The following is a 26,798-nucleotide window of genomic DNA, read 5'->3' as shown; positions in this document are numbered from 1 at the left end:
AATTAAATATTTGTTTCCAAAAGTGACAACTGGTGTAAGGTACAGTCATTTTTAAATGAAGTTTATCGAAGATCTGGTAATGGAGATACGCCAAAATCACTTCTAGTAAAAATTAAGTATTTCATTTATAAAATTATACTCATCCTAAGAACATACACTAAGGGGGTTGTTTCCCTTCTTTAAAAAAAAAAAACAAAAAACTAGTCAAATGACAAATTACCATTTTCTGATTAAAGACAACTGTCACAGAAAAGGCTTTTTAATATTCTCACTGAACAGCATTTCTAGTTAATTTTAAAACTAAAAGAACAAACTAAAGTCTTCCCCTTAATTACATAAAAAGCAGAGAACTCTCACCAAGGTAAAATAGTTGAGAAACAGGTGGCCCAGAGGCCTCTGATGTCAAGCAGTCATGAAGCTGAGAACAAATCATTGGAAAGCGTCTAAGCTAAAAGGTGAGACTGACCAATAAAGAAAAAAGAAAGATGTATGGATTAGGAGTTAGTGAGGAAGACACTGAATTGCATTTCAGGAATATATGCTACTTCTACATAAAGTGTCTTTTCAATAGCTACAATTTGAAAATGTTTACTAAACTGATAATCCAAATGGGGATTTAAGACAAAGCACCTGCAGGGACACAGCAAGGTGTCCAGTGCACCTGGTAGTAGTGTACCAAATGCAAAAAAGTAATATGCTGCCTTCAAAACAGTGGTTTCCACATAGTGGGGAGTGACTGCACTGCAGGAAAAAAATATTAAAACTTCTTTTAATAATTATTTTATCCTTTACTGTGTATGCAATATGTTAATACATATTATATGTATATTTTATAAGAAAATATATAAATTCTGGCAATACATGCCATATATTTTTGCCTTTTCATGATACCTTTTAAACTCTCATTTAATGAAAAGACGTTTGGGATCACTGCACCAAAAGGGTTAAACTAAAGAACTAAATATTTAAAACCAAGAGCTATCACAGAGAAAGAAACTCTTATTATGAGTACCTCTCCTACCAGGAATAATAAAATTGCAAGACACCACTGTCACATAAAGAATATCCAAATTCATGGGGTGCCTGCGTGGCTCAGTCAATTAAGTGTTAGACTCTTGGTCTAGGCTCAGGTCATAATCTCAGTACAGAAACTACTTGTCCCTCTTTCTCCCCCTCTGCTCTCTGCTCCTTCTCCCACTCAGAGCTCTCTCTTAAATAAATACATAAACAAATAAATAAAATCTTAAAAAACAAACAAAAAAAGAATATCCAAATTCCTTGTATTCATGGATTAGGTACCTCTTCAGAAATACATTTTATATGTACTGAAAAGATTAAAATTTTGAAAACTCCATAAAACACTTATACTGTTAACTTTATTATCGCTTCTTGGCCTTTTGGCTAAGATCAAGTATAGTATCTGTTCTTATCAGTTTAATATACTGTTAACTTTAATTGCAACATCTATACTTTAATATCTCAGGTTACTTTTCCCAAAGATGCCACTTCCAGGAAGCCTTCCCCACTGGTACTCAATACATGCTTCAAGAATGCAGAATAATAAATTCAAAAGGATTAAAATATTGAGCATGCAACAGGGAGAAAATTCTAACACTGCTGTAAGATTTCACAAATGAATGACTTCTGAGTCAGCTGCTTCTGCTTCCTCTGCCTCTACCACGTTAACAGTGGCGTTACTTAAGGCATGTTATTTACCCTGTCTAGGTCTCAGTTTCTCCTTCAAAATCTTATGGACGTAGCATAGTGATAAAGGGGCCGGGCTGTGGAGTTAAGACTGCTTGAGACTGAATTCTTCTGTACCACTTACTAGATTTGTGACCCTGAGCAAGATACTCATTTGTGTCCCTGTTTGGTCTTCTATAAAACGGGGATAATAGCAGCCACTTCATAAGACTCCTGGAGAGTGCCTGGCTGGTAGTAAATGATCATTAAATAGTAGCTGCTGTAATTATTGTTGTTATTGTCTTCATCAAGATAGTTAGGTTTTAGTAAGTGCTATGCTAAGTACTTTGATTACTTCATTTAATCTCCACAGCATTTCTATAAAATAAGTATTAAAATTTCTACTTAAAAGCCAAAGCCAAAGTATACATTACTTGGCAGAGGGTAAGCCTTACGGAACATGATTTTTTTTTTTAATTATAATAAGGTAAATAATCCAAAATTGACTACAGCAGTATTTGATTCATGTTTTTGTATCAGGAAAAAAATTTAAGGACAAATCAGAAAGCAATATATCTGTTTAAAAGATACAAACCCTAACAATCCCCAACAGCTATCATATATTATTTGTGTCCCAGAATAAGCTATCTAAATTCTGATGAGAGGATGTGAGATGCTAAAAAAAAAAAAAAAAAAAAAAAAAAAAGCCATACCCTCCATTATAACGAAGGTTCCTGGAGCAATAGTTCCCTACCTCCACAGGGTCAGCCACCCAATTTAAAAGTGATGCAATATCTGCATCCTCTGTCCCCAGAGAAAATATATACACTTAAGAATTTAGTACACTATATTTCAAGGAGTGTTTACAGAGTCCAAGATGTGAATCTCTGCCCTAATGATCTGGGGCTTTGTCCTTTTTATTTTGGAATTCCATTTCATTTTGGAATATATACTTTTCTGGTATACTTTTTTTTTTTTTTAAAGAATTCTCAATACTTCAAGTGCTCATCCTGAAATTAAAAAGGATAATATAAAGCTACTATTAGTTCTATGCACTCCATTAAAGTCAGTGCTCATTCTCACAGGGACTAGTTTCGTATTACCAGTGTGAAATAGTATTTGGAAATAAGAAACATAAATCTTAAAGAAAGAAACGAACAAGTATGCTACACAAAATTTTCTATCTTTAAAGAAGATATTAAGTCAAGATCATACAGTTTATAAACTTGTCAATATAGAATGAAGATATAAGTAATAGTGATCTTCACCCTACATAGTCCTCCTTCATCCTATAAAAAAGCCAAAAAATAGTACATTTCTAAGATTCATCTTTGTTATTTTAAAATGACACAATAAACTACAGTATTTGATCACAGATATTAAATATTTAAGTATTAATGTATGATACATGTTTCTAAAGGATTAAACAACAACCTAAAATCTTCTAGATCAATAATTTGTATCAAAGAGCTTACCATTTGGGGGGTCTCGTCTTTTCTCTGTTAGAAAATAAATCAAAATAATATTATCAGACATATGCAATACAAAAATCAACATAAAGAATTAATCTACCCAAACTCTGTCTTATTCTTAAGTCAATGTATAAGTGGCTAAAAAAGGTTTCTCTAAGGAAGTGACATCTGAATAAAATAAGGAACAACGTATTTAAAGGCCTAAGGAGGGAACAGCATGAAGGAACATCATGAAGCTTGGACCAGAGTGAGCCAACAGAAGAGTAAAAGGAGGCAGTCAGAAGGAGACCCAGGGACTGGATCATGTAGGGTCCCCCAGGCCATGGTAAGGAATACAGATTGTATTCTATATATGATAGGAAGCTCTTATAGGGTTTAATAGGGCCAACATAATCTAATGTTTTTAAAAGATAACTTAGGCTACTATGTGAAAAGAAATCTGAGTGGCAGCAGGGAGACTAGTGAGGGAGTTATGGTAGTCCAGATGACAGATAAAGGGGGCTTCGATTAGAGGGGTAGCAGAGGTGATGAGAAATAGATCCACGATATGTTTCTGAAGAGACAACAGGCTCACTGATAGGATTTATAAGAGACCATGGTGAGCCAGAGTGGAGCCTTTTACCAAGTTGGGGAATACACAGGGAAGAGTAGGAATGGGTCTAACTGGGGTCAGGGAACATAGATCAGATGTTCTGCTCAGACAAGTTAACTTTAAGGTTATCCTGATGCTCAGTTGAAGTAAACAAGTTTGAAGGTTGGGGGAAAGGTCAACAATGAGGACAAAACTTTGGGAGGCATCAGTGTATGGAGAGTTTTCAAAGCTACGGGGACACAATGAAAGCACAAGAGTAATGAGAATACTCAGAAACATTTGATCACTAAAGCAGACCAAAAATAACAAAAAGCTATAGCAGATCAGAAAAGAGTAAAACCAGGAGAACTATCAATCCTTTGTACTCAGACTCTTACATACAAAGTTTGGTATCATTTTAGCTTAAGAAATTCAAAAGTGGTTGAAGAATTTTAAACAAATGTAATTTCCAGAAAGATTTTCTAATACAAAATTAACCCAAATTATAAGAGAAATACCCATAAATAATGATATAATTATCAGTTTACAGACAGCCATAAACTAAAATTAATAGGATTTAACTGGGGAATAAGTTAAAAAATCCTGGCAATAGGAAATAATCAATTTATTACTCCATCTGGTGGTCTGATGAAGTAACTTTCTAAAACACTGGACATAAGCAAGGCCCATCTATGTCAATGAATGTCAATCTCCCATTTCCCAGGTGATGTTATCTCTGCAACCAGAGAGGAAATACTTTAACTGATAACACAGATATGGAAATACACTGACATAAATATAAAGTTCAGAGGATAAGTTCTAAAAAGTAATTTACAAATAAGATGCTAACCTGGCTTGAGAGCCATTCACATTAAAAAAAAAGGGAGGGTTTGGTTGAACAAGGAAGAATGGGAGCTGCTGGTATGAGGTATCTGCTAGAAATATTTGCAGAACAGTGATTTAATCATATCAAGAGGTATTTTAGTACCAACTAGTAAAACTACTTGTGGAGTACTGTGTTCAATATGACTACTGTATTTGAAGCTGGATCATTTCTTCAAATCTGGACCTTCTGAAGAAGACATAAAAATATACAGTGGCTTCAGAGTACAGTATTTGGGATGATGCATCTATAAAGTACATCATGAGAGGAGTAAGAAACTGAAACAGGTTAAGGTAAAGAAGTAAAGGCATGAGAACATGATAGATGGCTTCCAATATTAAACGGCTACTGGGAGGAAAAGAAAATAGACTAACTTTTTATTGCTCCAAAAGTCAGACTCCATGCATCTAAGTTAAAGAGAGGTGAGGCTGGAGTTTGAATTAGCAGAAGTAGAATAGATCCCTACCCAGGAATCTATCAGCTGCCTCCCTAAGATGACCTTTCTGCTTCTGAAACACCATGCTTAAAAGTTTAGGAACTACATAAAGCAAAATTCCTATACCAGCTGAAAGATGCCTTTAGGGACCTTCCTATTTCAAAGTCAATTAGTCTATATTTTAAGAAATATTTTTTACTTGTTTGATTTGGAAATGTCACATATATTGACTATAAGGAGCCCCTGGCCTAGCACCTGATTATGTCACAGAACCATAAACTATTCTTTATCTTTAAATCCTTTCCTGCAAGATATCAAGTAGTAAATGTCCTCGTTCCTAAAAAGAAGTAAGAAAAAATAGGTCCCTAATAATTCTATTTATTCATTACAGTTAAGGTATAATAAGAAGGCAACATCTATTGTTGTTGTGAGGCAACAACTTAGTTCATTTTATTTTCACTTCATTTTATTTCATTTCATTTTACCTCACCTCCCTCTTGAAAACCATTAAAATAACAGTAAAGATGTACAAAATGAAATACATGATTTTACATTCCTGTTTTCTGGATCCAATGTCTTATTTTTTCAAGGCTTAGTCCCTCTTAGTGGTAAAGCACAACCTGGAATACACTGATCTTCAAAACTGGGCTAACATGTACCCCCAGATGTATAGAAAAACTTCCCAAGGATTATACAGCCTGGCTAGTTTGAAGGCGAACGATTTGGTGATCACAACTCACACATGCTCTTTCTCTGAAAACTGATCTTCTTAAGATGATGGTTTTAGAGAGGTTCACCTTTCCTAATCACCCTTCTCCCACTTGACAACAAAAAGGCCTAGTATACTGTTGTCAAGTATTTCTATATCAATAAATTTAAAATTATATACTAGACTAGAGCATTCTCTAATTATTTTATGTGTATTATAGTCTCCTACATTAAGTTTTTTATGGATTTATGATAGACAACATTAGAGACAAAATAGAGACAAAACAATGCTTACAAATTTTGTTTGCAACTTTGCTTGTTCGCTTCTAGGCTTGCCTAAAAAGTCTTTGTCACAAAGTATTAAATATGCTAAGAATGTAAGTTAAGAACAAAGCCATAAAAATGCAAGTTTTAGAGTCAGTATATATGGCATGTTATCAACAAGACAAATTATCAGAATGAATTCTTCAGTAAATCTGAAAAAAAAAAAATAGTTCTTAATAAAAATAGTTCTTAAATAAGTCCTAATGAATTTTTTTTTTTTTTTTTTGGGTAAGGGGCCAGAGAATAAATATTTTAGGCTTTGTGTACCATACAGTCTTTGTTGTAACCACCCAACTGTTGTTCTGGCAACAGACAAAATGTAAACCAATGAGTGTAGGTTTGTCTCACTAAAACTTTATTTATAAAAACAGGTGTGGGCCCGTTCTGTCCCATGAGCCACCTCCTGTTTAAAAAAAAAAAGAAAAAAGTTTACCAGATTTCCTTTGTCTCCGGCCCAACAAGTCTGTAACTGCTTTCCGGAATTTTTTTGCTTCTTCTTCATTGGCAAAATTAAGAGCAACTTGACAAGTCTGAAATATTTTTATTTAAAAAGGTAAACAACAGAAAACATGAATCTAGCTTTAATGAAAAAAATCGATAACAAAGTACATTTCTGAAGAAGGAAAGCTAAGTTTACTAGCAGACAAGAGCTTAGTTTAAGCTTAGTTTTAATTTTATCTGAATAACTGAAGAATACTGAAAGCATGGAGAAGGCAAAATAAAAGACTACTAATAGATAAGTTGCCTCTCATAGCGCACATTCAAATATTAAATGGAATACTCCATCTTCAACAATGACAACAAAAATAGCAAATTGAATGTGATCTTTCAATAGAACTCTACAAAATAATACGGATTTTAGAATAGCAAACACTGGAAAAGTTGGTCAAATGCAGATCAGCTCTATCTTTACTAGGTTATGTTTTTATTTTACAGCTCAACTGTAGGAATTATTTATATTATAACCTTAATTCAGATAAAGTATTAAAAATATGAAAAGACTGACATTGATAATGGCATTTTATGCACACTTTTATATGTGTAGATATATTCATATTTTATTAAGAAAAATGTGAAAAATAACAGCTAGAGAAGAAAAATTTTTGAAACTATATATCATCTAACCTTTTTTCCTCATTATATAAAATTTAGGAAATAAAAATACAAAAATAAATAAAATTAAAATCACCTATAACCTAGTTACTCAGACAATCTCTGTCAGCATATGGTATGGAAATCCTTCTAACATCTTCCTCGAGTATATGCAATAAATTTCTTCATATTCTATTCTCCCCCTACACGCATTTATTGTATTTTAGCACTCTCCTAGGCCACAAACTATTCTTTCACAAAATAATTTGAATGGCAATATAACATCAATATTTAAAACATACCATGGATTAGTGGGCAATTAAGACTTCATTTTTATACATAAGAAAACTAAATCCCAGAAAGATAAAGCTCTCTGTCCAAAGACAAAGATGATGAAAAAACAAATTTCTTTTCTACACAGCAAATTATATTTATGGTACTCTTTGGAAACTTTTTTTTTCTTTTTTTTTTTTTTGGCCCTTTAAAGTCTAAGCCATTTCTTCCTATTCAGCTTTTTTTAAAAAAAGATTTTATTTATTTATTTGACAGAGAAAGAGAGACAGTGAGAGAGAACACAAAGCAGAGGGAGTGAGAGAGGGAGAAAAGGCTTCCCGCAGGGAGCTCAATGCGGGGCTCGATCCCAGGATTCCAGGATCATGATCTGAGCAGAAGGCAGATGCTTAACTGACTGAGCCACCCAGGTGCCCCTATGAAGAACCTTTTAAAGGTAAAATAATTATTTTTACTTTATATAGTGTTTACATGGAAAGCTCATAAATGCTTTCCACAAACAAGTATTAAAACAATTATGGGATCGAGCTCCACATCGGGCTCCCTGCTCAGTAGGAGGCCTGTTCTCCCTCTCCTGCTCTCCCTACCTGTGTTTCTTCTCTCACTGTCTCTCTCTCTCTCTGTCAAATAAATAAATAAAATCTTAAACAAAACAAAAGCCAGATGAACAAACAAAAAAAATTACATTAAACAGGGCAATTAAAAAAAATATATGACTTACATCTCCAGCAAAGGTATGAAAATATCCTCTAGGACTATTATATACAAAGTTATTGTATAGCTCTTGTTCCCACAATAGTTTCCCATCCTAGAAAAAGGTTAAAATAAGAGTTACCAAAAAGATAATCTCCAGGAATAAAACAAGATAGATGACTCATATTCAGGGAATTGTTTACATTAACGATAGGTTATACAGGCACAGAAAACACACACGTATAAAACATAAATAACATATAATTTAATCAGTAATTTCTTAACAAAAGAGTAAATTCTGGATTTTTCTTTCAAAAAACTACATATCAAATGAGTTTAAGTCAGTATGCTAAGACACTATCTCATTAGCCTTGTATTCCCAAATATAGTTACTCAGTCAAATACTAACCTAGAATACTTACTAGATCATCAATGTTAGACAGAAGGACTAGAATACTGTTGTACATGCACTGATTATCAATCCATAGTTCCATCAGTAATAGCCTGTGTGCCATCAAATATTACAGGAACATTTCATGCTCTTTTCCTCAATTTTGTAAATGCTGAGAGGGTCAAATATAGCCTCTCTGTACTATTCATTAACAATTTTTGAATTCCTAACTTTTACATAGTGGCCCTCTAATTAAATACTGGTAAGAGTAGTTAGTGTCAATCATGTGCAAAAAGAGACTGATAATTAAAGTGCACCAAGGTTAAAGTATGGTTGAGAGAACCATAGATGACTGGATTTTCTTATCTGTGGCTACAGTAGAAGAAATATAACTAACCTACTACCAAAGGTGGCTAAGTGAAAGTATTCAGCAATGGTTATCTAAAATTAGAAGTAAATGGTTAGAGAAATTTAAGTATTGTCCTATTTCAAAAGCAAGGTTCTACCTAGACCATGACTTTAAAATATTTAGAAAACACTATATACACATACAATGCAATTCCTTTCTTAGTGAAGCTTTATTGCACTTGATTTCTGAATAGTGCTTCTCACTGGTGATGAGAAATATGTTAAAAAAAAAAAAACAACAAACTAAAAACTAAACAGTTTCTTTCAAACTCTGCATGTGTTCCCTATCCCCCAGAATCAGTGCCACAGTAAGCCACTGCTCACGGGAGTATGCCACGTCTTGTGGTATGGAGAAGTAAATGTTAAGCAGCACAAAGCTACAAAGCACAGTAACTTAAATCTTATTTAATCTCAGGGAAACACTTTGCAATAGGCCTAAATGGTTCTCCCATTTTACAAATAAATAAACCAAGGCCCAGAGAAGTAAAACAGTTTAATTACAATCTATCTATCTTAAGTATCATCCAGGAGAGTTCAAAAACATTTTTTTAGTAATTATTCCATTATACTTATTGCCACATACAAATATTACAGAAGCCTACATATAGAAAAGGGTTTTTTTTTTTTTTTTTAATTTATTTATTTGTTAGAGAGAGAAAGAGGCAGGCAGAGGGAGAAGCAGGCTCCCTGCTGAGCAAGGAGCCCAACGTGGGATTTGATCCCAGGAAACTGGGATCATGACCTGAGCCAAAGGCAGACGCTTTACTAACTGAGCCACCCGGGGGTCCCCTATAAAAAAGGTTTCAAAAGATAAATGGAGATTCATCTCTGCACAAAGGTAATTACTTCTACAGTAACTGTAAGAAAGTGAATACCTGAGAATGGGCATCCAATCTAGAACAATGTGGATCTGTGTTTGAATGTGTGAGGTACAAAGCTGTGAAAATCTGAACATTGTTACTGTTGTCTCAACATAGGTATAAGTTGCAAATACATTATTATAGGTAGTGTATCGTGCTTTAAACCTAGACTAAAGTAATTAACAGTATATACTAAACTAAAATATACTTTTATAGTTCCCTGAAAGGATTATATATGCTTGGAATAAAGGAGCACCAGTAGAAAAAGACAGAATACAGAGAAAGCCCAAGATGTAAAGATATTTAAAAAAAAAACAAAAAACAGAAAAATCCTTTAATGTGTAGTGGCTGTAGCATGTTCTGGCTTACAACCTATTCCTGTTTGGTTGCAATGCCCATGCTTCATTTTCTAAAAGCAAGCCTCACTCTTCAAATATTAAGTAGAATTTAAAAAATACACATAAGATGAACAAAAATTATATATTTAACAATATATTTAAATATATAAATAATTATAACTGAGGTTAAAAAACCTATTTACCTACAGTTTAAAGTGGAAATAAAACTCACCTTAATATCAAATATTCTTAAAAAATAAGATCTCTGTGGATTGTCCTTAACAAGACAAGCGACACCGCTGCACTTCTTTGACCACATACAGTTACGATCTGCTGCATATAGCTGTACCACTGCTGAAGACATAGTCTGGAAAATATAAAATGTATAGCCATTAGGTTCAAAATAACATTCAGATGACCACAGCACCTCTGACATCTTCACTGAAATTTCTTAAGAGACATCCAACCAGGGCGGCTCAGTGGGTTAAGCCGCTGCCTTCGGCTCAGGTCATGATCTCAGGGTCCTGGGATCGAGTCCCGCATCAGGCTCTCTGCTCAGCAGGGAGCCTGCTTCCCTTCCTCTCTCTCTCTGCCTGCCTCTCTGCCTACTTGTGATCTCTCTCTCTGTCAAATAAATAAATAAAATCTTTAAAAAAAAAAAAAGAGACATCCAACCAGAATCACCCAGCTAGGTCACTCCTGATTCCCTGTCCCACAGAAACAAGGAGATGATAAACATTTGTTGTTCCTTTAAGCCATTATTTTTTGAGGTAATTTCTCAAACAGTAGCAAACAACATAATAACTGCATTAAACGTAACTATAGAAAGCAAACATTTACTGATGCTTAGAATGTGACAAAAATTATATTAGGTGCTTTTAAATACAACTCCATTTAAATGTATTATTATAATCTCATTCAATGCTTGCAAAACCCAACATTAAAGAGATAAATAATCTGCCTCAAATCACACAGCAAAGTGGCAGAGTTCCATGCAGGCAATTTATGACTTCAGATCCTGTAGTCCCCCTTTATCGATGGGGTGTACATTCCAAGACTCCCCAGTAGATCCCTGAAACTGCAGACACTACAAATCCCATATATACTATGTTTTTCCTACATATCTATGATGAAGTTTAATTTATAAATTAGGCAAAGAGATTAAAAATAACAAAAAGTAAAACAATTGTTATAACTATTGTAATAAAAGTCATGTGAATGTGGGATCTCTCTCAAAATATCTTATTGTACTATACTCATCCTTCCTGTGATGATGTTAGATGATAAAACACACCTATGTGAGCGGATGAAGTGAGGTGAATGGAGTAGGCATTATAACGTAATGTTAGGCTACTACTAACCTTCCGACACTATGTCAGAAGGAGGATCATCTACTTCCAAACAGCAGTTGAATGACCATGCGTAACTGAAACTGTGGAGAGCAAAACCATGCATGAAGAAGGACTACTATACCACTTTCCAATACTGTGAACACTTCAGTATATGAAGTAGTAGTGTTAGTAAAGGCTGACATCCACATAGCAGTTAATTACTTTAGTATAGTACTAAATCACAACTGAAAGCAAGATTTGAAGGTACTAATTATAGTGCTAGACATTCTGAACATATCATTATCCTAGAAGACAGATTCTAAAATCATCTTTTTAAAAAAATTTTTTGAAGATTTTATTTATTTGACAAAAAGAGAAAGAACACAAGCAAGGGAGTGGCAGGCAGAGGGAGAGGGAGAAACAGGCTCCCCACTCACCAGGGAGCCCAAAGCAAGCTCAATCCCAGGACGCTATGATCAAGACCTAAGCCAAAAGGAGGTGCTTCACGAACTGAGCCACCCAGGCACCCGTGTAATATCTTTTTAAAAGAGGGCAAAACTGAGGGAAAAAAGGTATTAAGTGACTTGCACATGGCCATGCTTGAGAGCTATACTGAAGATATAAAGAATTATCAGTAATTATTGTACTAATTTTCCCAAGGATATACCTAACTAGTACCCTTTGGGATGTATAAGCGAAAAGCTAATTGCTACAAGCAAGGAACATGAAGAAGAACAGCAATTCTGGAAACAGAAAAACAGCCACTTTCTGAAAGGTAGGACTGGTGGAGACGTGAATCCAAAGCGACGGGAAGATAGACCCCGGGGGGATGGGGCCGGCTCCCGGCAAGCTGCGGAGCAACGGAGCACAAAATCAGGACTTTTAAAAGTCTGTTCCACTGAGGGACATCGCTCCAGAGGCTAAACCGGGATGAAGCCCACGCGGGGTCAGCGTGGCCTCGGGTCCCGCAGGGTCACAGAAGGATCGGGGGTGTCTGAGTGTCGCAGAACTTGCGGGTATTGGAACGGGAAAACCGGCTACAGAGACAGAGCCGACAGTAAGCTCACAGCTCAGGGTTACCTTGAACCAGACACAGGCTCGGTGAGCTCTGAGCGCGGCCGGAGGTCAGACGGGAGTAACTGGGCGCTGTTCTCTGAGGGCACACTGAGGAGTGGGGCCCCGGGTTCTCGGCTCCTCCAGGCCGGAGACCAGGAGGCCGCCATTTGTATTCCCGTCCTCCGGAACTCTACGGAAAGGGCTTGGGGAACAAAAGCTCCTGAAAGCAAACCCGAGCTAATTACTCAGCCCGGCCCCTGGTAAGGACGGTGCAATTCCGCCTGGGGCAAAGACACTTGAGAATCACTACACCAGGCCCCTTGTCCAGAAAAGCAACAAGAAATCCAGCCAAGACCAAGTTCACCTACCAAAGAGTGCGGTTTCAATACCAAGGAGAGCAGCAGAATTCCAGAGGAGGAGAAAGCAAAGCACGGAACTCATGGCTTTCTCCCTGTGCTTTTGTTTAGTCTTGCAGTTAATTTAATTTTTTTCTTTTTCATTTGTTTTTTTCTCTTGCCTTCTGGTAAAATTTTTTTTTAACTTTTACCCTTTTCTTTTTTTTTTTTTTTAAGATTTTATTTATTTATTTGACAGAGATCACAGGTAGGCAGAGAGGCAGGCAGAGAGAGTGAGAGGGAAGCAGGCTCCCTGCCGAGCAGAGAGCCCGATGTGGGACTCGATCCCAGGACCCTGAGATCATGACCTGAACCGAAGGCAGCGGCTTAAACCACTGAGGCACTCAGGCGCCCGTACCCTTTTCTTTTTTAACGTTTTTTAACTAGTTTATCTAATATATATATTTTTCTTTCTTTTTCTTTTTTTTTAATTTTTTTTTCCTTTCTTCCTTTTTGAACCTCTTTTTATCCCCTTTCTCCCCCCTCACGATTTGGGATCTCTTCTGAATTGGTTAAAGCATATTTTCCTGGGGTTGTTGCCACCCTTTTAGTATTTTACTTGCGCCTTCATATACTCTTAGCTGGACAAAATGACAAGGCGGAAAAATTCACCACAAAAAAAAAGAACAAGAGGCAGTACCGAAAATAGGGACCTAATCAATACAGACATTGGTAATATGTAAGATCTAGAGTTCAGAATGACAATTCTCAAGGTTCTAGCCGGGCTCGAAAAAGGCATGGAAGATATTAGAGAAACCCTCCCGGGAGATATAAAAGCCCTTTCTGGAGAAAAAAAGAACTAAAATCTAACCAAGTTGAAATTAAAAAAGCTACTAATGAAGTGCAATAAAAAATGGAGGCTCTCACTGCTAGGATATGAAGCAGAAGAAAGAATTAGTGATATAGAAGACCAAATGACAGAGAATAAAGAAGCTGAGCAAAAGAGGGACAAACAGCTACTGGACCATGAGGGGAGAATCCGAGAGATAAGTGACACATAAGACGAAACAACATTAGAATAATTGGGATTCCAGAAGAAGAAGAAAGAGAGAGGGGAGCAGAAGGTATACTGGAGAGAATTATTGGGGAGAATTTCCCCAATATGGCAAAGGGAACGAGCATCAAAATTCAGGAGGTTCAGAGAACGCCCCTCAAAATCAATAAGAATAGGCCCACACCCCGTCACCTAATACTAAAATTTACAAGTCTCAGTGACAAAGAGAAAATCCTGAAAGCAGCCGGGGAAAAGAAGTCTGTAACATACAATGGTAAAAATATTAGATTGGCAGCTGTCTTATCCACAGAGACCTGGCAGGCCAGAAAGAGCTGGCATGATATTTTCAGAGCACTAAATGAGAAAAACATGCAGCCAAGAATACTATATCCAGCTAGGCTATCATTGAAAATAGAAGGAGAGATCAAAAGCTTCCAGGACAAACAAAACCTGAAAGAATTTGCAAACACCAAACCAGCTCTACAGGAAATATTGAAAGGGGTCGTCAAAGCAAAGAGAGAGCCTACAAGTGGTAGATCAGAAAGGAACAGAGACCATATACAGTAACAGTCACCTTACAGGCAACACAATGGCACTAAATTCATATCTCTCAATAGTTACCCTGAATGTTAATGGGCTAAATGCCCCAGTCAAAAGACACAGGGTATCAGAATGGATAAAAAAACAAAACCCATCTATATGTTGCCTCCAAGAAACTCATTTTAAGCCCGAAGACACCTCCAGATTTAAAGTGAGGGGGTGGAAAACAATTTACCATGCTAATGGACATCAGAAGAAAGCAGGAGTGGCCATTGTTATATCAGATCAATTAGATTTTAAGCCAAAGACTATAATAAGAGATGAGGAAGTACACTATATCATACTCAAACGGTCTGTCCAACAAGAAGATCTAACAATTTTAAATATCTATGCCCCCAACGTGGGAGCAGCCAACTATATAAACCAATTAATAATAAAATCAAAGAAACACATCAACAATAATACAATAATAGTAGGGGACTTTAACACTCCCCTCACTGAAATGGACAGATCATCCAAGCAAAAGATCAGCAAGGAAATAAAGGCCTTAAACGACACACTGGACCAGATGGACATCACAGATATATTCAGAACATTTCATCCCAAAGCAACAGAATACACATTCTTCTCTAGTGCACATGGAACATTCTCCAGAATAGATCACATCCTTGGTCCTAAATCAGGACTCAACCGGTATCAAAAGATTGGGATCATTCCCTGCATATGTTCAGACCACAATGCTCTAACGCTAGAACTCAACCACAAAAGGAAGTTTGGAAAGAACCCAAATACATGGAGACTAAATAGCATCCTTCTAAAGAATGAATGGGTCAACCGGGAAATTAAAGAAGAATTGAAAAAAATCATGGAAACAAATGATAATGAAAATACAATGGTTCAAAATCTGTGCGACACAACAAAGGCAGTCCTGAGAGAAAAATATATAGCGCGGTACAAGCCTTTCTCAAGAAACAAGAAAGGTCTCAAATACACAACCTAACCCTACACCTAAAGGAGCTGGAGAAAGAACAAGAAAGAAACCCTAAGCCCAGCAGGAGAAGAGAAATCATAAAGATCAGAGCAGAAATCAATGAAATAGAAACCAAAAAAACAATAGAACAAATCAATGAAACTAGGAGCTGGTTCTTTGAAAGAATTAATAAAATTGATAAACCCCTGGCCCGACTTATCGAAAAGAGAAAAGACCCAAATAAATAAAATCATGAATGAAAGAGGAGAGATCACAACTAATACCAAAGAAATACAAACTATTATAAGAACATACTATGAGCAACTCTACGCCAACAAATTTGACAATCTGGAAGAAATGGATGCATTCCTAGAAACATATAAACTACCACAACTAAACCAGGAAGAAATAGAAAGCCTGAACAGACCCATAACCAGTAAGGAGATTGAAACAGTCATTAAAAATCTCCAAACAAACAAAAGCCCAGGGCCAGATGGCTTCCCGGGGGAATTCTACCAAACATTTAAAGAAGAACTAATTCCTATTCTCCTGAAACTGTTCCAAAAAATAGAAATGGAAGGAAAACTTCCAAACTCATTTTATGAGGCCAGCATCACCTTGATCCCAAAACCAGACAAGGATCCCATCAAAAAAGAGAGCTATAGACCAATATCCTTGATGAACACAGACGCGAAAATTCTCACCAAAATACTAGCCAATAGGATTCAACAGTACATTAAAAGGATTATTCACCACAACCAAATGGGATTTATTCCAGGGCTGCAAGGATGGTTCAACATCCGCAAATCAGTCAATGTGATACAACACATCAATAAAAGAAAGAACAAGAACCATATGATACTCTCAATAGATGCTGAAAAAGCATTTGACAAAGTACAGCATCCCTTCCTGATGAAAACTCTTCAAAGTGTAGGGATAGAGGGCGCATACCTCAATATCATCAAAGCCATCTATGAAAAACCCACCGCAAATATCATTCTCAATGGAGAAAAACTGAAAGCTTTTCCGCTAAGGTCAGGAACACGGCAGGGATGTCCATTATCACCACTGCTATTCAACATAGTAATAGAGGTCCTAGCCTCAGCAATCAGACAACAAAAGGAAATTAAAGGCATCCATATCGGCAAAGAAGAAGTCAAATTATCACTCTTCGTAGATGATATGATACTATATGTGGAAAACCCAAAAGACTCAACTCCAAAACTGCTAGAACTTGTACAGCAATTCAGTAAAGTGTCAGGATATAAAATCAATGCAAAATCAAATCAATTGTTTTCTCTACACCAACAACAAGACAGAAGAAAGAGAAATTAAGGAGTCCATCCCATTTACAATTGCACCCCAAACCATAAGATACCTAGGAATAAATCTAACCAATGAGGTACAGAATCTATACTCAGAAAAGTATAAAGTACTCATTAAAGAAATTGAGGAAGACACAAAGAAATGGGAAAATGTTCCATGCTCCTGGATTGGAAGAATAAATATTGTGAAAATGTCTATGCTACCTAAAGCAATCTACACATTTAATGCAATTCCTATCAAAGTACCATCCATCTTTTTCAAAGAAATGGAACAAATAATGCTAAAATTTATATGGAACCAGAAAAGACCTCGAATAGCCAAAGGGATATTGAAAAAGAAAGCCAACGTTGGTGGCATCACAATTCCGGACTTCAAGCTCTATTACAAAGCTGTCATCATCAAGACAGCATGGTACTGGCACAAAACAGACACATAGATCAATGGAACAGAATAGAGAGTCCAGAAATAGACCCTCAACTCTATGGTCAACTAATCTTCGACAAAGCAGGAAAGACTGTCCAATGGAAAAAAGACAGCCTCTTCAATAAATGGTGCTGGGAAAATTGGACAGCCACATGAAGAGAAATGAAATTGGACCATTTCTTTACACCACACACGAAAATAGACTCAAAATGGATGAAGGATCTCAATGTGCGAAAGGAATCCATCAAAATCCTTGAGGAGAACACAGGCAGCAACCTCTTCGACCTCAGCCGCAGCAACATCTTCCTAGGAACATCGCCAAAGGCAAGGGAAGCAAGGGCAAAAATGAACTATTGGGATTTCATCAAGATCAAAAGCTTTTGCATAGCAAAGGAAACAGTTAACAAAATCAAAAGACAACTGACAGAATGGGAGAAGATGTTTGCAAACAACATATCAGATAAAGGACTAGTGTCCAAAATCTATAAAGAACTTAGCAAATTCAACACCCAAAGAACAAATAATCCAATCAAGAAATGGGCAGAGGACATGAACAGACATTTCTGCAAAGAAGACATCCAGATGGCCAACAGACACATGAAAAAGTGTTCCATATCACTCGGCATCAGGGAAATACAAATCAAAACCACAATGAGATATCACCCCACACCAGTCAGAATGGCTAAAATCAACAAGTCAGGAAATGACAGATGCTGGCGAGGATGCGGAGAAAGGGGAACCCTCCTATACTGTTGGTGGGAATGCAAGCTAGTGTGGCCACTCTGGAAAACAGCATGGAGGTTCCTCAAAATGTTGAAAATAGAACTGCCCTATGACCCAGCAATTGCACTACTGGGTATTTACCCTAAAGATACAAACGTAGTGATCCAAAGGGGCACGTGCACCCGGATGTTTATAGCAGCAATGTCCACAATAGCCAAACTATGGAAAGAACCTAGATGTCCATCAACAGATGAATGGATCAAGAATATGTGGTCTATATACACAATGGAATACTATGTAGCCATCAAAAGAAATGAAATCTTGCCATTTGCGACAACATGGATGGAACTAGAGCGTATCATGCTTAGCGAAATAAGTCAAGCAGAGAAAGACAACTATCATATGATCTCCCTGATATGAGGAAGTGGTGATGCAACATGGGGGCTTAAGTGGGTAGAAGAAGAATCAATGCAACAAGATGGAATTGGGAGTCACCATTAAGTGACTCTTAATCTCACAAAACAAACTGAGGGTTGCTGGGGGGAGGGGGGATGGGAGAAGGGGGTGGGATTATGGACATTGGGGAAGGTGTGTGCTTTGGTGAGTGCTGTGAAGTGTGTAAACCTGGTGATTCACAGACTTGTACCCCTGGGGATAAAAATATATGTTTATAAAGAATAAAAAATTAAAAAAAAAAAAGAATGATACAAAGCAGTTACAAATCCTCTAAAAACAATAATCATGTTTTCTGGCCTAAATCTAGTGCTTTCACTCCAAAACCACAAATCAAGGAAATAATTTCAAATATAACAAAAATTTATTATTTATAATATGAATATGAAACAACATATCTATATAAATACATGAGAAAAGGAATTTAAATAATGAGATGATGGATAATTTAAATAGTTACAGTACAATGAATAGTGGGCAGTTCAATGAATAGTGGGCATTGTTAAAAAAATAGACTATATTAAGATTTAGAGATAAAGCTGTTTTGGTTTCCTTAACTATGGCTGGGGAATGCCCTCCTTTAATAAGAGGATTCCAAAGAGCTAATAAATAAATAAATAAATAAAGATATATATAGAGAGAGATATATAGATATATATATGTGTGTCTTTTATAATAATAAAATAAAAAATGTAAGATCGGTGTACTTTTGGGGACCAAAATTCTATGTATAAAAACTTTCCTAAGTAACATTACTCCAAGTTTTTAACTTTTTGTAGACCAAACTCATCTTTGAATTTCAGAATCATGTTAGGACACAAAGCAGCAGGAAAATTTCCACAAGAGCCATTTAAAAATTATGAAGATTGCTTAGAAAAATAAAAAAATGTATATAGTAGGATACTGGGCTTAAAAAAGGATACTGAAGACTGCTGAGTAATGGCCTGCTCAAAACATATTTTGTTCTTCTGCAGTTGTAATACATATCATCATCTGCTTGGGCTCCCTGACCCCAAACTCTAACACTAGAACCTTAAAAAAGAAAAAAGAAAAAAAAAAGATTTTGCATTTATTATCCAAAGGTATTAAAAAGGAGGCTGAAGGATTCAAAACTGGAGTTAATTCATTTTCTAAGTCAAATTCATATAAATTACAGCTCTTTTAGTATGGATGATGCTGTCAAAATGTATTCATTTCTAAAAAGAAAAACAACTAGGAAACTAGATACCAAGCCAAAAAAAAAAAAAAAAAAAACACCATCAAAAAGTCCTTTTAGGGGCACCTGGGTGGCTCAGTTGGTTGGGCATCCAAATCTTGATTTCGGCTCAGGTCATGATCTACAGGATCATCAGATAGAATCTGTGTCTGTTTCCCACTCTGCAGGGAGTCTGCCAGTCCCCCTCTCCCCCTGCTCCTCCCCTACCTTACTCATACATGTAAGCCCATGTATGCTCTCTCTCAAATAAATAAATCTTTAAAATCCTTTACTTTTTTTTTTTTAACTGAAAAACAAGAAGTGACAGCTTGCGAAAGAAACAACATATTATCAAATAAAGTCTGAAATTCCATTACGGAAATTCCCTTGCAAATGACCAAATATTAACATGTAAAATACTGAACATATATGTGAACTTAAGAAAAAAAGTAACAATGGGGTGCCTGGGTGGCTCAGTGGGTTAAAGCCTCTGCCTTCGGCTCAGGTCATGATCCCAGGGTCCTGGGATCAAGCCCCTTTTCGGGCTCTCTGCTCAGCAGGGAGCCTGCTTCCTCCTCTCTCTCCGCCTGCCTCTCTGCCTACTTGTGATCTCTGTCTGTCAAATAAATAAATAAAATCTTAAAAAAAAAAAAAAGTAACAAAAAACTAAAAATCCACATCTAAGTATTATATAAATTTAAAACAAATTCTTTTAACATATGCTTAAGAAATAAAGACCTGCGAAATAATTCAATAACATTCCACATAAATGTGGTTGGCACTATAAACCTTATTCTAAAACAACTTATAAAATTTTAATACTGAAGAAACCACCTAACCATAAGCTATTTTCAGTTACTGGATTTTCAAAATTTTGCTACAATCATATATCAGTCTAAGTATGTATCTTTCACTCCCTTTTATCTTAAACTAGCAAAGTCTGAAAAATATACAAAGCCCTTTCTGATTAATTTAGGAAAATTATAGTGAATCCAAGAATAGCTTATACACATAAAAGTTAATATATAAATGCTAGAAATATAAAAAGTGACTATCCCTTAAGCTCTAGGTTGACAACGGCTTAATTAAGTTTTTAAAAACATTCCTTCCATTCCTTTAAAGTAATTACAGCTAATCAACTCCATTACTTCTTGTCTTTCATAACTGAGAAGGTACTATTAAAAAACAACTGAGGGACAAGTGCCAAGGAAGGGAAATCTAAGCCTAATAACCTTAGGGTTAAAATTTGTTAATGAAAGGGGGAAAAAAAAGGGAAAAACAAAAACTATAGAAAAAAAAACCTATCCTATCTTTACGCATCCCTGATATTTCAGTACAAAGTTACTGCCATATCATATTCATCCTCAGAACTTTGTCAAGGACAGAAATAAGATAAAGGATGAATTGTGGGATGTAAATCCCTCCCACTGTCCTCCAACAGGGCATCAGTATTACCTCTCAGGCTTACTCTGTACTGTCAGGAATGACTTCCCTGATTCCCTATGTTAAATGACTCTGCTTTCTTTCTAGAGTAACTTTTTTTTTTAGAGTAACTTTTTGAGTACCTTGTGTAAATCTTATTACCTCACAGACCTTACTCTAAAATAGAATAATTTTCTATATTGATTTATTACCCATTAAGTAGACTGTAATTCTCTTAAGCACCTAGTCTCTATATCATAGTATACAAAGTATAGTTTCTAGACTATACTTTTTCACCTATACTTTGCTCCAAGCAAACATTTACTAAATTAAAAATTACATATTCTGATTCTGATAATAATACTATGATAATGCCCTTGATTTTGGATCCACATTGTGGGGACGTCTGGGTGGCCCAGTTGAGTTGGTTGAGCATCCGTCTCTTGGTTTCGGCTCAGGTCCTGATCTCCGGTTTGTGAGATGCAGCCTGGCAGGCAGAGCCTGGCATCAGGCTCTGTGCTCAGTGGGGAGTCTGTTAAAGTTTCTCTTTCCCTCTCCCACTGTCCCTCCCCTCTGCTTGCTCATATACACTCTTTCTCCCTCTCACATAAATAAATAAAATTTTTAAAGGATATGCATCTTGAAGTATTACTATAAAGGGGCATCATATTGGCAACCTACTCTCAAGTGATTCTGAAAATTATGTGTATATACACAGAAAGAAGAAACCCTGGTAAAATGTTATAAATGCTTGACAAATCTGGATGAAAAATACACAGGAATTCTTTGTACTATATTTGCAACTTTTCTGTAAATATGAAATTATTTTGAAATTAAAAAAATTTTAAAGCCCAAATGACTCAGAAAAGTGTAAGACTCAGCCTCCTTCCACGGCCATGTAACAGTCTTGGGAAGGTGATTCTCTTCTCAGAGCCACTGCTATCTGTCCATACACAAAGCACCACCTAAACTGATCCAAAACTAAGACAACTACCACTTCTTCAAATTCCTTCTATACTGACACCAACTTTGTTAAAAGAAACTTCAACCTGAGTAAGACTAAAATCACAAATATCCGCCACTTCTACAGTTTAAATTTTTTTTTAAAGATTTTATTCATTTATTGGAGAGAGAGACACACAGTGAGAGAGGGAACACAAGCAGGGGAGTGGGAGAGAGAGAAGCAGGCATTCCGCTGAGCAGGGAGTTTGATGTGGGGCTTGAGTCACCCAGGCGCCCCTATAGTTTAAATTCTTTTCAAATTATCAGAACAATCATGTTATATAACAGGTCAGAGCAAGAATTTTAGATATGGGAAATAGATGTTTCTTTTATTACAGAATCAGTTAGTAACAGGGAAAAGACTGGAAAATACTAGGTCTTATAGATTCTTGCCAACCATCTCCTATAAGTACTAATGAGACTTAATAGTGAATAATTGTCTACAACTATTATTACTTTAAAAATCCAATAAATACACAATGCTGTTAAAGGAAAAAATTTTTAAAGATATATATTTAATTAATATCCAAAATAAACAGTGTGTGGGGAAAAAAATCACATGATTGAATAACTAAGTCTTTTTGGTGGTCACAATAGCCTAGATTAATAATCAAAATATTCCTCCAGCTTTTGTGTGTGTGTGTGTGTACCCAAATTCCTAAAAACTAATCCAGAAAAATCCATCCCAAGTTTTCTTATTATATAAACGCTATTTTAAATATGTTCCTAAATACTCTGATGATATGAATATAATATGAAATGTCCTATTAGTATCATGAATATGAAATTTTAATATGTAGTTTTTATATAAAAGAAATTACAAAAGTAAAGAAAAATAATTTCATTATACTTCAATTAAAAATTAAAAAAATATTTAAACAAGGAATCTGGATGAATTCTTATACTTACTTTAACCATGCAATGATCTCAAGGATCCATTTTCTAAATAATTAAAGGATAAAAACACCTCAGTTACATGGCCACCTAAAAAACCCAATACAGAAACCAGCAATTTAAAAAACAGAAGCAAAAGTCCTGATTGGTGAATACCAGAGAAAATTATCCAGGAAAAGAAAACACAAATAATTTACTCCGGAAAGGAGAGATTTTAATCACCTAGTAATTTCCACAATGTGAACCAGAAAAAGAAAGAAAAAACAATAGAAAAAGGTAAAGATTAAAAAAGAATACATCAAAGATAGACAACTCCACAAGAAACAGTGACTTTTAAAAAAGCAAAATTGGGGGTGCCTGGGTGGCTCAGTGTTAAGGTTAAAGCCTCTGCCTTGAGCTCAAGTCATGATCTCAGGGACCTGGGATTGAGCCCCACACAGGGCTCTCTGCTCAGCAGGGAGTCTGCTTCTCTTTCTCTGCCTGCCTCTCTGCCTACTCATGATCTCTTTCTGTCAAATAAATAAATAAAATCCTTTAAAAAATAAAAATAAATAAAAAAGGTAAGTTGCAGGACTAGAAGAAGAAAAAGAAAGCACTAACAGAATCTCCAACATTGAAAAAAGTGGAGTCACATGAGAACAGCTGCTGTCTTATGGATCAAGCAGAAATAGTCTTTTAAGGCCTTAGTAGCTGTTTAAGAAAACAACCATGTTAGGCATACTCATTTACCAAATGTTACTGAGTACATGGAACTGTGATAAATGGGGGTGGGTGGGAATGAAAGTGAGCTTGAGTAAAAAAATGTATTACACAGGCATGGTCCTCATGAAATGTGCTCCAATGGGCACACAGGCATTAGTAACTGTTACAAATGCTATAGAGGAAAAAATTCAGTATGCAGGAAAAATGTAAAACCTACCCAGCATGGAAAGATTTCCTCAAAGTGACATTTTACCTAAAGGATAGAACTGGTGAGCAAAAGGGTAAAGGGAAGAGGAGAGGAAACAGCATTCTATGCAGACTTATCAAAGATCCTACCATGGGAAAGTGCTAAGGGGGTTTGGGGAGCTGAGAAAGAGAAGAGTAGCAGGGAATGAAGTTACAGACTTATTAAAGTAATATCAAAAAACAGCTAACCTCTGTGGTTTAGAGAGATAAACAGCCACCTATAGTTTGGAGATGTGGTACAGTGGTTTATCGTTTCTACAATGTCTTTTGATGCCTCTTAGTATCCCAGTTCTGGTATACCCTCATCCCCCACTGACCCGGGGTTTGTCCGTATCACTTGCTTTGACCAACAAGACCTCTGCAGATTAAGTAGAAGCTTGAAAAGTACATGTGCAATGTGGCTTACCCTCTTGAAACTGCTGCCCTAAAATATTGGGGGAAAAGGGAATATGGAGAGCAAGGCCCCTGTCCTATTACTTGACTTTGCTGAGCCCGGTTCCCATTAGACCTGCCAGCTGAATGCCACAGCATGAGTGAGCACAGGTGACAAAGTAACCATCCCGCCAAGCCACAGAATCATAAAAAATAAATCGATACTGCTTTAAGTCACAACGTTTTTAGGAGGTTTGTTTGAGGCAATACACATACTATTTTTTAATATAATAATAACCTGTAATAGATGGTGCTAGCTCCTTCCTCCCATTCATTCGTATTGAACATGTGTTTAAAATTACCAGTAAAGTCACCAAAATCTACGAATCATAAAAGTTCTAGCGCTCACTCTCACTATCAAATGCATTTTCTTTTTTGGGAAAATTTTTATTTTATTTTGGATTTTATGTATTTATTTGAGAGAGAGATAGAGAGAGCGCGCACGCACATGTCCATGAGAAGGGTAAGGTTAGAGGGAGAAACAGACCCTCCCTGACGTGGGACCCGATCTGGACTCCAGGATCATGACACAAAGCAATTTATATCCAAAAGCCTTACTAAAAAATATGTACTGAACAAGAAACTAGGCTCACTCACTAAACCACTCATAGCCACACATCAATCTCATATGGTGCCTGTGATTTAAATTCATACATCAAAAAACTGTAAATTATGTGGCAAAGACCTTTAGCATTACCTACAATCAAAATTATAGATGCTACAAACCACAAATGGCAAGGTTTACTGTACTCTTAATTTTCTACTTGAAGGACAACCATATATAGATAAAGGTGAGAGTCTAACTGATCTCATTACAGACGGAGTTATGTTTGCGAATAGGTGAGGACACTGTTAAAAGGGTAGCAAACAGGTGTTGGCTTGCCTCTCCCTCCCCTGCAGGGTAAGCGGACCGGCTTAAAGTTTTTCTTCCTTCCTCTTTTGTCTTCTCTTCCCTTTGTCTGCCTCTCTCTTACAAGGTCAGTAAAACCTATGGTAAAACATGAAGTGTGGGTTTCAATTTTCAGGGAATGAACGTGGAGGTGGGAAAGAAGCTCCCCAGGACTATGACCTCAGCTGATCAAAGGCTAACATTACCAGCTGAGACCCAAGCCCTGGTACCAGTATGTGTATAAGTGTATAAAATGTATTATAAAATTGTAAAATACAGAGAGTAAATTACATATACAGTATATTATGTCTCATAAAATATATATTACATATTAATTAGTGGTATATATATTTCATGTGTAAAAACATAAATATATTATATTTTTATGTTTATTATAAAACATACAGATTTATTTATTTTAAAAATATATATTTTATTACGCTACCACTTTCCTGTCCAAATAACAGTTTGGGAAGAGACGGTGGAAGGGTAAGGTACTTTGGATTTCACTGTTCCCGAACGCAATTATCATTTCACCATAAATTTATCCAGAGTATAATCCAATCCCCTCATTTTACAGAAGAGGTCAATTTATTTGCCAAAGGTCATCTTGGTCAGCTCTGGACAAATTTCACAATCAGATCCTCATTTTATATTTACCATACACTACCCCCAGACTCAGCTCAGTTCCTAATTTATTTTTGCTCTATCCCATCTAAATCATTCTCGAAGAACTATATATCCTTAATATAATTTTATTCCTCTACTGATCCCATTTGGTTTACCTTATTTGGGGGAACGGTAGGGGGCGGTTAGTGGTGGTGGAAAACAGAGGATTCCTAGTGCATGAGAAGAAAGGATCTTTATGAAAAGAAAAACTTCAAACAGATTTAAGTTACATGTCCTGGGGACATAGGTAGATTTATGAAGTCAATGATGAAGTCGCTTAGTTTAGGCTTCAGGGTCCTTTACTTGGAAGAGCCCCTTACAAGGTCTGGCTCATTCTCCTTTGGGGAGCACATGAGGTAGCAGCAACCCCAGCTTCCTGCTTAGGGACTCCCTCTCTAGCTACCTTGTAGGTGATCCTGGTACTTCCATCAAGGATGTACTATCTCAACACCTGCCCAGCCCCAGCAAATAACCTGTCCCCCTCTTGGACCACGATATGCATCCAGACCCAATCTTTTTTTTTTTTTTTAAGATTTTATTTATTTCACAGACAGAGATCACAAGTAGGCAGAGAGGCAGGCAGAGAAAGAGGAAGGGAAGCAGGCTCCCTGCTGCTTTGCAGAGAGCCTCATGTGGGGCTCGATCCCAGGACCCTGGGATCATGACTTTAGCCTAAGGCAGAGGCTTTAACCGACTGAGCCCCCAGGCACCCCCGGACCCAATCTTTAACCCCAAGGAAAAGGTCTGAATGAGTGCTGTCTAGCTCTGCTGGGGATGGCATGCTAAGGCCAAACTTCACAAAACACTTCTAGGGACTGGGGAGTGGTCCAGCCAACTGAGCTCAAAGAGCTAGAGTTTTCCCCAGCCAAGAAGCACCCTCTAAACAAACTAAAGGAAATTAAAGATGTATTATTACCAGTAATTGGTTTTAGGAAATTTCTTTCAGCTTCACAACTATCAACATTTTGAGCAAACACACTGAGAAA

The 26,798-nt window shown here is 36.4% G+C and overlaps 1 protein-coding gene across 1 annotated transcript in view; it reads right to left on the bottom strand.

Annotated features, from left to right (window-relative positions):
- Positions 1 to 26,798, bottom strand: part of WASL (WASP like actin nucleation promoting factor) — a 73,104-nt gene that overhangs the window by 20,283 nt on the left and 26,023 nt on the right. The window contains exons 2-5 of the mRNA XM_082692254.1: positions 10,383 to 10,517; positions 8,182 to 8,268; positions 6,511 to 6,607; positions 3,159 to 3,182 (exon numbers count right to left, since the gene is read on the bottom strand). Coding sequence (XP_082548380.1) covers positions 3,159 to 3,182; positions 6,511 to 6,607; positions 8,182 to 8,268; positions 10,383 to 10,517 — 343 coding nt within the window. The remainder of the gene's footprint in view (positions 1 to 3,158; positions 3,183 to 6,510; positions 6,608 to 8,181; positions 8,269 to 10,382; positions 10,518 to 26,798) is intronic.

The sequence above is a fragment of the Mustela nivalis genome, assembly GCF_964662115.1.
Source record: "Mustela nivalis genome assembly, chromosome: 12".
Lineage (NCBI taxonomy): Eukaryota > Metazoa > Chordata > Mammalia > Carnivora > Mustelidae > Mustela > Mustela nivalis.
This window is presented reverse-complemented; position numbering and strand designations above follow the sequence as displayed.